Genomic DNA, 12,332 nt, shown 5'->3' with positions numbered 1-12,332 from the left:
ATCCCTTTGAGTGATATCAACATTTTCTGAAATGTTGACAGTCAGATTGATAAGAATGTTCTTCATTCTCACAGATGCTGCAAAGAGCTCATATTGGTTTCTTTCCTTCCTTTGGGGTGGGACACTAGCATATATTTGTCTTGTAACTCTAACAGTATTGAGCAAAGATTTTAAGAGAAACCCATGGTAGATCCTAACTAACTAAAAGGTTTGTGTAACTATTCCTGAGTACCCATCCATCTCCCAATGCCACATGTGGTTCATAAGCTTTGGCTTGGTCTATTCAGTTACTGCACACTATAAAAATAATACGCTGAATTTACAAAAATGGCTTTCTCACCAGGAGCTTAAGCCACTAGTAAATAACAGTTCATTACCGACAATGACAGGATGAGGCAAATGTATGACCACATTTTGAGGGAAACCCAAAGCTAGAACAAAATGTATTTTATATGGGCAAAGTCAGTCAACAACAAAGCAAGGACTCATACTCAGAAATTTTTGCATGAAGTTGAGTTTTTTTCCAACCTAGACTGCATTTCCTCAAAGGACAAAAGAACATTGATTCACCTAGATTTTCTAAGTCTTCACTCAGTAAGTTCAAGATCAACATACAGTTATCATTAAACATTTATAAAAGAAGCCATGTCAAATCTTTTTCCTTATTATACTATACAATATATACTTCCCTGTAATATTTGAGTTTAATTCTAAGTCTTTTGGTTTTTTTAGGAAACTTGACTCTTTTTATGTTAGTATAATAATTTTTAAACCTATCACAAGTAAAATAAATTAAAATTGTGCACAAAATTTAATGCTTTCATCCTTTTTATCGTTGCATCTTGTTTCCTTTAATCATTTGCTATTTATATGTAATCAATGAATAGTGGGCTTTTTTTAAGGTTGTTTTTAAAACACTGTCTTCGAAAAACTCCAGCCAGAAATGTCCATTTCAAAATGCCTACTCCAGCCAATTGGCTTTGTCAGTGGCATATGTGCAAAGCAAAAATGTAGTCCATTGTAATTTTCTGCAAGTCAGATGGAATCACTTAGCATGCTCAACATGGTTTCCAGTCCATGCCTCAAATGAAATGTCCTACAGCCAGCAAGTGTTTCTTTTAAACATCAAACCTGCTACTGTTGTTTGAACATGAGTGTTATCTCAGCATGATTGGAATATATGTGCATGCTGAAAATTATAAACATTATTCTGTATCAAGATACAATTAGGGGTGTGTTGCGCGACTGGGCTTTGGAGTGGAGTGGGGCCTCCTCCTGGGAATTTACCACTATGTCGATCGAAATCGAGTCTTCGGATGTGATCCGTCTGATCATGCAGTACCTGAAGGAGAACAGTTTACATCGGGCATTGGCCACCTTACAGGAGGAGACTACTGTGTCTCTGAATACTGTGGACAGCATTGAGAGTTTTGTGGCTGACATTAACAGTGGTCATTGGGATACTGTTCTACAGGCTATACAGTCCTTGAAGTTGCCAGACAAAACCCTTATTGACCTTTATGAACAGGTTGTTCTGGAATTGATAGAGCTCCGTGAATTGGGTGCTGCTAGGTCACTTCTGAGACAGACTGACCCCATGATCATGTTAAAACAAACACAGCCAGAGCGGTATATTCATCTGGAGAACCTCTTGGCAAGGTCTTATTTTGATCCTCGTGAGGCATATCCAGATGGAAGTAGCAAAGAGAAGAGAAGAGCAGCAATTGCCCAGGCCTTAGCTGGGGAAGTTAGTGTGGTGCCTCCATCTCGTCTCATGGCATTGCTGGGACAGGCACTAAAGTGGCAGCAGCACCAAGGGTTGCTTCCTCCTGGTATGACCATAGATTTGTTTCGTGGCAAAGCAGCTGTCAAAGATGTGGAAGAGGAAAAGTTTCCTACACAGCTGAGCAGGCATATTAAGTTTGGTCAGAAATCACATGTGGAGTGTGCTCGATTTTCTCCAGATGGTCAGTATCTGGTCACTGGGTCTGTTGATGGATTCATTGAAGTATGGAACTTTACTACTGGAAAAATCAGGAAGGATCTTAAGTACCAGGCCCAAGATAACTTCATGATGATGGATGATGCTGTTCTCTGCATGTGTTTCAGTAGAGATACAGAAATGTTAGCAACCGGAGCCCAAGATGGAAAAATCAAGGTCTGGAAGATTCAGAGTGGACAGTGTCTAAGGAGATTTGAAAGGGCACACAGTAAAGGTGTTACTTGTCTGAGTTTTTCTAAGGATAGCAGTCAAATCCTTAGTGCCTCTTTTGACCAGACAATTAGAATTCATGGTTTAAAGTCTGGGAAAACCCTGAAAGAATTTCGTGGCCATTCCTCCTTTGTTAATGAAGCAACATTTACACAAGATGGACATTATATTATTAGTGCATCCTCTGATGGCACTGTAAAGATCTGGAATATGAAGACTACAGAATGTTCAAATACCTTTAAATCCCTGGGAAGCACTGCAGGGACAGATATTACTGTCAACAGTGTGATCCTGCTTCCTAAAAATCCAGAGCATTTTGTGGTATGCAACAGATCAAACACAGTGGTCATCATGAACATGCAAGGGCAGATTGTCAGAAGCTTCAGCTCTGGTAAAAGAGAAGGTGGTGACTTTGTTTGCTGTGCCCTCTCTCCCCGTGGTGAATGGATCTACTGTGTGGGGGAGGACTTTGTGCTGTACTGTTTTAGCACAGTGACTGGCAAACTGGAGAGAACCTTGACAGTTCACGAGAAGGATGTGATTGGTATTGCACATCACCCTCATCAGAACCTGATTGCTACCTATAGCGAAGATGGACTCCTAAAGCTCTGGAAACCCTAATTCAGCTTTTCAGAAACTAGCTTGAAAGCATGTGTTTAAGTGAGGATATATTCATGTGTTGCTCTTTTGCTTCTTTAGGCCAGCTTTTCTAAGCAAAGAAATTGTCTGAGTTAGCCATGGAAATAATTTTGTGAAAATTCTTGCCGAAGTAGCAGTTACCCTTTCTAAAAAATATTTTTAAGGTATTAGTTTATCTGCTTCTAACTGGGGCATTCACTTAATGTTTTCATTTATCTTCTTTCTGGAGAGTGAAAATGATATTTCTAGGAAAAAAAATGTACTCCTTTGATTATTTGAAATGCTGATTAAAATGTGCCCATCCCATCTTAAAACTTGTAAATAAGTATCCCCATATTCAATAGCTTCTTTTTTTTTTAAAGATGTTAATAAACTTTACACCTTTCTGGAAAAAAAAAAAAAAAAAAAAAGATACAATTAGGATATGTTTGCTTCATGAACACTGTATGAAATCCATATAAAATTAAATAACTAGAGGTAGAGTTTAGAAGATTAAAATCTTAATATTAATCATTTCCTCAGTTCTAAAGTTTCTTTAAAGCCAAAAACACTTCACAGATATAATAATGCTTCATGTAAGCGGAAATGGTAAATGTCAAAAGAAATCAATTATAGTATTAAAAAATTAGAAGCTGCAAATAGTCTTATGTTATACTCTTTTATGTCACATGACAAATAACTATTAGTATATAGCCTTTTTAGTAAGAAATACCACAAATACACAAAAGTGTAAGAAAATTTAAATTCTTACAAAATGTCACTTTCACCAAATATATTCCTTGTTTTTCCAATAGTTGCATTTTTAGTCAGGTAATTACTTCAAATAGAAAGGCAATTGCAATGTTATAAAAGAATATAAAAGGCAATTTGGTCCTTCCAAAAGACATTCCCTTCATTCCATATCCATTAATTAAGAAAACACATGCATCTTTTGCATTAAATAAGGTCAAAATTCTCCCACAAACTATGACCATGTGACAAAGCCAAGCAAAGGAGAATTCTTGCAGGTTCTATAACTGCTTTTCAGTAGGTTTATTATGTGATTGCCCTTATACTATCCATAGATTTCTCTCTGTTTAAAGGCATTGTTTTTACTATAAAAAGGCAATTCATGCCTGTGCTGTGGCCCTCATCCATAATCCCAGTTAGTCAGGAGGCTGAAGCAGGAGGATCCTAAGGTCAGCCTTGGCAATTAAGAAGAACTTGGCTCAAAATAAAAAATAAAAAGGGGTGAGGATATGGCTCAGTGGTAGAGTTCTTGCCTAGCATGCATAAAGCCCTGGATTAAATCACTAATGGGGTGGGCAGGGGTTAGGGGGGTGGCAATTCATTTTTACCCAGTGATTATAAACTTGAACCAAATATTAGTAAGTATATTTTCTTATGTGGAAAAGAATTACTCTTCTTTGTATAGGCAGACAATAATTTCTTTCCTTGGTAAATAGAAAACTTAAAGTTCAGCTCTGTTTTTTGCAACGACAGAAATGCAACCTAGATTTAGGAACCAAAAAATTGTGTGACAATCATCCATTAAAAAAAAAAAAAAAAACAACAACAACAAACTTTTGCTAATGGAAGAACCATTCTATCTTTAATGGCAGTGTTTAGAAAAGGGATATTGTTATTAAAAGCAGAAGGGTATATGTCATTTGAATACCCAGAACAGCATGTGCATTATGGCATTGTATATTTACCAAGAACACAAAAGGCCCAGTGGCCAAGAGTCAGAATGTGTGCTGCCTTGTAAGGAATTTGAGTTCAAGATCATTAAATGAAGCCTTTGATCCTCAAATGGGCAAGACTGAGAAAACTAATAACAATGAACTATAGATGGTAATAACCCTTTCCCTGCCTAATGTAAGAATCAGCATTCAAATCTTCCCTTTTATGTTAGTTTCCTAAAATGTGAAATTCGTCAGATGTAAGAAAAGTCAAGAAGGGGCAGTACAAATCTAAAATATCTTATAATCTGTGTATGTGTGTGTGTGTGTGTGTGTGTATATATATATATATATATATACACAACATATGTGTGTATACATATGCATATATTTATTTATTTATTTAATCTAATGATAAAATGATCCTAGAGCTTCTCTTTTCATCCAGTGTCCATATTCTCTACTGGCCCACCATGTTGACTCCAACAACACAATAGACTGAGAGAAAAATCCAAAGTTAAATCCTCTTACCAAATAGCATAGTGGAATGGTGACACAAATTGAGGCTCTTTAGGACATTTAAGAAGACACACCTCCACTCATATATGAATACAAGAATATTGACCTAGTCAGTATTAAATGCATTCTAAAATGTTTTCAGGTTATGAGACTAAGCTTCTATGGAATCAACCACAACCTTTTAGTTAACTGCCAAAAGGTAAAAGTGGATATGGATGCTGCAGTTAATTAGCCAGTGATGGGCTCAAATCTACAGGTATAGTTTATTAATATTACTTGAACCAGATGACCCTAAAGTAATTCTGTCCCTCCTAGGAAGCATCCCTACTAATTTGGTATCCCTTAGATACACAGAGGTAAATGAAAGAGAACATATCACAGAAAAAAGGCTAGGGAAAGCCAAGAAATTGGAAAGGGAGGCAAAAAACTGAATTAGCAAATGCATAATTTAAAATTTCTGTGTCACGCAATTCATATAAGTGAAGTATGGAACCAGTTCAGGTGCCTCTCAACAGGAAAAAGGACAAAGAAAATGTGGTATATATACACGATGGAGTTTTACTTGGCCGTAAAGAATGAAATTATGTTATTTGCTGGTAAATGGGTAGAACCAGAGAACATAAGCCAGACTCAAAAAGTCAAGAGTCAAATGTTTTCCCTCATATATGGAAACCAGAGAGGAAAAAAATGAATAAAAAAACGTATCTCATGAAAATAGGAGCCCAATAGAACAGAGGAAGGGGCTTGAGAGAGAAGGAAGAGGAGAAGGCAATGCAAAGTACTGAGGAACAAAATTGACCATTATGCCATGTCCACATACAAATATACCACAATGAATCCCACTTTTATATATAATTAAAATGTACTGATTTTAAAAATAATAGAAGGAAGACTAGTAGAGTAGAGGAAGAGGATCAGGGGAAGAGAAGAGGGGAAGAAAAGGAAAAGTACTGGGGAATAAAATTGATCAAATTATGTTATGTGCATGTACAAATATGTCACAATAGATCATACTACTATGTGTCATTATAGCACTCCAATAACAACCATAAAATATAAATAAATAATAAATAAATTTTCTGTGTCAAAATGTCTACCATTAGCTGGGCACGGTGGCACATGCTTGGAATCCCAGTAACTCAGGAGGCTGAGGCAGGAGGATTACTAGTTCAAAGCCAGTCTCAGCAAAAGCAAGGCACTAAGCAATTCAATGAGATCCTGCCTCTAAATAAAATACCAAAAAGAAAAAAAAAAAAAAAGAGCTGGGAATGTGGCTTAGTGGTTGAGTGCCACTGAGTTCAATCCCTGGTACAAAAAAAAATTTAAAAAAAAGTCTATCATTAATGCAATTTCAAAAAACAAAACTGTCTTTGTAAATATCTGCATAATTACTTGGTTGGGAAAGTAGTTTATCAAACTGATCAAAGAATAAGAATTTTATTTTTTAATTCTGGTGTTATTTTCATCATAAGTTCATCTACATTGAATTGTGGATATGTACCCACTTAACGTTTCTATTCTTTTCCTGATATTTGAAGAGTCGGAGACTATCAAAGGGCTGAATAAAATTTTTTCTTATTAAAATTTGTTCCTTTTATGTTTTTCCAAATAAAAACACTATAAACAGAGCAAAATTATAAAATATATATAGACAAATACATACAGTCCACAGGGTCTCTTGGAAACAATAATTGTTCTCAATTTCAAAGAAGTAGGATAGGGGCTGGGGTTGTGGCTCAGAGGTAGAGCACTCGCTAGCATGCATGACTGGGTTCGATCCTCAGCTCTATATAAAATAAAATAAAGATATCGTGTCCACCTATAATTAAAAAATAAATTTAAAAAAGAAATAGGGTAGTACTTACCTAAAGAAACATTTAAATTACAACCCTTTTGTAGAGAGATATCTATACAGATGCTGCCAACCTATGAGGACCTAGGAGAAAAATACATCATATCCACCCTTCCAATAGAAACTTTGCTCTGTGAAGTTACTTAATTGTGCTCAAGGCACTCCAAGTTAGAATTCAGAAGACATTTCTTACTAAAAATCATGATATAAACACTGGTTAGAAATGTTTAATGGTAATATACCCTGATTTCATTATAAATTAAATGAATTTTTGTAGAAGCTAATCATCACTAACATTATAGCTATGGGAAATGCATCCAAGAGCCAAAAAATAACGATGAAATAAATTTTTGGAACACAACTCCATCATAATTAAGAAATTACTATAGACATATGAGGTTTAAAATAGTCCATATAAAAATTCAATGGTTATATATAATATCCTATTGACATTTTTGCACAACACAAAGGAAAGATCAACATCTATTACCAGGTTTCCCCAAAGTTCTGTTTTGAAACACTAGTCTCATTAAAAGCAATGAAAGTATTCCACAGTCATCAAGATGTGGAATATAGTACCTCCTACAGGCCTCTGAGAGTTGCAGTGCACACTTGAGCACATTAGCCACTTTAAGAACCCCTATTTAACTGATTAATGGAGTATCTCCCAGACTCATTTGGCCAAGGAACACCTCTTTGCATGTAACAGAAGCACCATTCAGTTGAACATACTTCGGGAAGTTCAGCTTTAACAAACCAATTTTTAGAAATCAATCTTCTGAAAAATCATTCTTTGCCAAAGAAACAGGTTCTTGTCTTGCTCCTGACAATTGCACTGCTGTTCCTCTCTTGAATACTATCTTTTCCTCCCCAGTCACTCTTTCTTCTTTCCCTATATCCTTTCATCTTGTTTCAAGTGCCAAATCACCTTCTCAGAAGCCCATGCAGACACTTAAAATTAGTTTAGATACTCAGTACCTGCAATTTCCCCTATTCATTTTTTTCTTATCTAGAAAGAAAGTATTAGGAACTTCATGATCTATTTTCCAGCACTATCCAAGGTCCCCAAGAAAGATTCTGGAGTCAGCTCAAGTTCAGATTTTAGGTCTGTCATTTACTAACTTGATGACTTTAAACACATTACTTAGGTTCTCTGAATTTTCTTGTATGATAAATTGTGGTAAAGTATTCATTTGTCACAAGTATTTATTTCTTAAGGTATACATTATCAGTAACGAAAAGCAACTAGCAGAGTATCAAAAACAGTGCTCAATAAATAACTGTTTTTATTTTCATTACTTTAGAGATAAGGTCTCACAATGTCACCCGGGTTGGTCTCCGACTCCTGAGCCAAGTAATCCTTCTGCTCAGCCTCCTAGGTAGTTGGTTCTACAAGAACATACCATTATACCCAACAATAACTATTATTAATCATGTTAATGTAAAAATTAAATGATGAGGGCTGGGATTGTGGAAGAACACTTGGCTCACATGTGAGAGGCCCTGGGTTCAATTCTTAGCACCACATATAAATAAATGAATAAAATAAAGGTCCATCAACAACTAAAAAAGATATTTTTAAAAAAATTAAATGATGAAAGAAGTTCATGAAGCCTATGAGTCTAACATTATTATTCGTATATTCTTGATCAACAAATCATATATTTTCATTTTAGTTAAGTAAGTAGATTACTCCTTGGGAAAAAAAAATTCTCTGAGCAAGATTACCAGAAGTCCAAAACTCAGAATAACAAAAGATTTCAAATTATTATCTTTTGTCATTGTCAAAGCTAAGTAATACTAGTAAGCAAGAAGATATTAGCACTTATCAAAGGACTTGCTGAAAATCATCTTTAAAATCATAAGAGCTTGTCATGTTACATTTGAAAATTTATATTTTGGGGCAAGCAGCTCTTATAAGACATTGGCTATTCTTAAATATGGTTTGTTTTTAACCATATAAATTCTAAAATTACTAAAATAACAAAATGAAGCAGTGAGAAGAATAAAAATTTCCTTCCCTACTCCTACTCCCACTCCTCAGGTTTACTCTGCTTTATGAACTTAAGAAGTAATATGTCACACCAAAAACATACACTGGAGAAAAGATAGCCTTTTCAACAAATGGTGCCAAGAAAACTGGAAATCCATATGTAGCAAAATAAAATTAAACTCCTGTCTCTCTCCCTGAACAAAACTCAATTCAAAGTGTATCATAGACTTAGGCACTAGAACAGAGACCCTGTGCCTAATAAAAGTAAAAATAGGTACAACTATTTATCATTTGGCTTAGGACCTGACTTCCTTAACAAGATTCCTAAAGAACAAGAAGTGAAATCAAGAATCAATAAATGGGATAGACTGAAACTAAAAAGCTTCTTCTCAGAAAAGGAAACAATCAAGAACATGAAGAGAGAGCCTACAGAATGGGAGAAAATCTTTTCCACATGCACCTCAGATAGAGCATTTATCTCCAGGATATATAAAGAACTCAAAAACTTAACGCCAAAACAAATAACCCAATCAATAAATGGGCTAAGGAATTGAACAGACACTTCACAGAAGAAGTACAATCTATCAACAAATATATAAAAATATGTTCAACATCACTAGCAATTAGAGAAATGCAAATCAAAACTACACTGAGATTTCATATCACTCAGTCAGAATGGCAGTTTTCAAGAATACAAGCAATAATAAGTGATGGTGAGGATGTAAGGAAAAGGTATACTTATACATTGCTGGTGGGACTGCAAATTGGTGTAACTACTCTGTAAATCAGTATGGAGATTCCTCAGAAAACTTGGAATGGAACCACCATTTGACCCAGCTGCTATCCCTCTCCTTGATCTATACCCAAAGGACTTAAAAACAGCATACTACAGTGACATAGCCACATCAATGTTTATAGCAGCTCAATTCATAATAGCTAAACTATGGAACAAAACTAGATGCCCTTTAACAGATGAATGGATAAAGAAAATTTTATATATACATATAATATATATATGTATATGTATGTATGTATGTATGTATATATATATATATATACATACATACATATACATATATATAAATGGAGTATTACTCAGCCATAAAGAAGAATGAAATTATGGCATATTCAGGTAAATAAATGGAGCTGGAGAATATCACCTAAACAAAATAAGCCAATCCCAAAAAATCCAAAGGCTGAATGTTTTCTCTGATATGCGGATACTGATCCATAAGGTAGGGCAGCAGTTAGGGAGAATGGAGGAACTTTGGATTGGGCAGAGGGGATTGAGGGGAGAGAAGGAGGTGTAGGGGGGTGACAAACAGTGGGATGAGACAGACATTATTACCCTGTAAACATGTAAGATTAAACAACTGATGTGACTCTGCATTGTGTATAGCCAAAGGAATTTGTGTACAGTGTATCAAAATGCATTGTGCTGTCATGTATAATTAGAACAAATTTTTTTAAAAAGTAATGTCAAGTTTTTTCCTTAGAAGTTTGATTGGATATCTATTATATTTATATTAATTACAAGGAAAATAAAATCTTTACACCATTGAGTCCTCCCTTTAAGAACCATAATCTCTCTCCATCTTTTACACATACTTCAATGCAGTTTTCTTCAATTAGATTTTTTCCTAAGAAATTTGTTACTAGGATCTTTTTCTCAACCTATTAGTTGACTATCAACTATTGCTGGTATCTATCAACCTATTAGTTGATTATCCATTGTTGCTGGTATCTAGGAAAATATATGAGACAGAAAATTTTTTCCTGTTTTTGTCTCTGATGTATCCTTAGCATATGATAGGTACTTGACAGGTATTTTATAAATAAATTTACATAGTTGAATTGTATTATTGTTTGCAGTGGTTCACTCTTCATAGTCCCCTCCTTACTCTTTAAGAGGAAATATATACTCTCACTCAGTGAAAGTCACACTCAGTAGGTATGACTTGCCATTCTCTCCATGAAAGTACATGACCCCACTTTACTTGGGTGTGGCCATAGTTTTGACCCAGGGAACATGAGCAAATATTATGTGTGCCATTTCTAAACTGAAACATTAGGAAGCATCACAAGTTTCTACCAGTTATTTTGCTCTTTCCCTCTACTTCAAGAAAGGACATCAATTCATAGATGCTGTGTCCTAGAATAAAAAGACATAAGAATTGCTACTGATTGCTTAGAACATAACAGATACTACCAGGAACAAAGGCCCAGGTTTGCACATTGACACAGTCAACTGAAATCTCCTTGCAATGTAAGCAAGAAATACACAGTTATTTTAATGTCACTGAAGTCTGTGATTTGTTTAAATGAATATAATATATAATGTACACACACACCCTTGTACACATGTGCAAGAGTACCTCAGAATGTAATTACTGGCTTATCAGATATGTGAAAGTTCAACTTTTCAATTTAATACCAAACTAGGTTCAAAGATGGTTACAGAGATCCTATTGGACAAGACCCTCTATTAATTTTTGTCAGGTTTCAAAATTTTTACCTATATAAATGGTATCTGATTATGGTCTTAATTTGCATTCCTGGATCAGTAATCAGCCTGAACACCTCTTTTTTTTTGGTTGCGGGAGGAATACCAGGGATGGAACTCAGGGGCACTCAACCACTGAGCCACATCCCCAGCCTTTTTTGTATCTTACTTAAAGAAAGGTTCTCATGGGTTACTTAGCAACCTCCTCGATGTTGCTGGGGCTGGCTGTGAACTCAAGATCCTCCTTCCTCAGCCTCCTGAGCTGCTGGGATTACAGGGGCATGCTACCATGCCTGGTTCTGAACACCTCTTTATGTGATTACTGATCTTATATATTTTCTCTAAGAAATGACAATTCATCATTTTTACCCATTTTATAGGGTCATTTGTGCTCTTATTGATTTCTATTAATTGCTAATATATTCTTGACACTCGTACATTCTAAGTTTAAATGCATTGCAAATATTTTTTCCTACTTTATAACTTGCTTTTTCATTTCTTAATGAAAAACTCATGTGACTTCCTGATAATACTGTAGTTCTTGTGTTCAATTATAGTCTCAGAAGTACTTATTATATTATTTTTTAAATAGCTATACTTATATACACAGTACAAAACTATTTTCAAACAAATAATAAAACAGTGATAAGAGTAATTCATAAACTAAAGATTGTAAGTCCAATCCTATATACCTAAGACTGAACTTTTAAAAATATCACCAATCATTATAAAATTATTATGATTAGCAGAAAGAAACTCTTCCTTTTTTTTTTAACACGGTATTAGCAAAAGCATGTGGAAAACTCCAATTGTAGAGAAAAAGCAATCCCCCTCCATAACTGCTATATAACTAAGTCATAAATCACAAGTTAACCTTAAAAGGAAAATATGAGAAACAGTAGATGATAGTCACTGGAGGTATAGGAGAGGAAAAGGTTTTCCTTAACACTTAG

General features: G+C 35.0%; 2 protein-coding genes across 8 annotated transcripts in view; one reads left to right on the top strand and one right to left on the bottom strand.

The window, feature by feature from the left end:
* The window catches only part of Bbs9 (Bardet-Biedl syndrome 9), a 498,145-nt gene that overhangs the window by 416,114 nt on the left and 69,699 nt on the right, over positions 1-12,332 (bottom strand). The gene's annotated exons all lie outside the window — the stretch shown is intronic.
* Positions 1,237-3,243, top strand: LOC124103958 (WD40 repeat-containing protein SMU1). Its single transcript, XM_046460632.2, has one exon. It carries the CDS (start codon positions 1,292-1,294, stop codon positions 2,831-2,833), a length of 1,542 nt encoding a protein of 513 aa, XP_046316588.1. The 5' UTR covers positions 1,237-1,291; the 3' UTR covers positions 2,834-3,243.

The sequence above is a fragment of the Marmota monax genome, unplaced genomic scaffold (genome assembly GCF_021218885.2).
Source record: "Marmota monax isolate L192 unplaced genomic scaffold, Marmota_monax_Labrador192_F-V1.1 WCK01_AAM20220418_F8-fsc00107, whole genome shotgun sequence".
In the NCBI taxonomy this organism is placed as follows: domain Eukaryota; kingdom Metazoa; phylum Chordata; class Mammalia; order Rodentia; family Sciuridae; genus Marmota; species Marmota monax.
Note: the sequence above shows the minus strand (reverse complement) of the source record. Positions and strands in the feature narration are given on the sequence as shown.

Bases quoted from the DNA above. Each gene is read 5' to 3' on its own strand.
- LOC124103958 (XM_046460632.2), top strand. From the start codon at position 1,292: ATGTCGATCGAAATCGAGTCTTCGGATGTGATCCGTCTGATCATGCAG.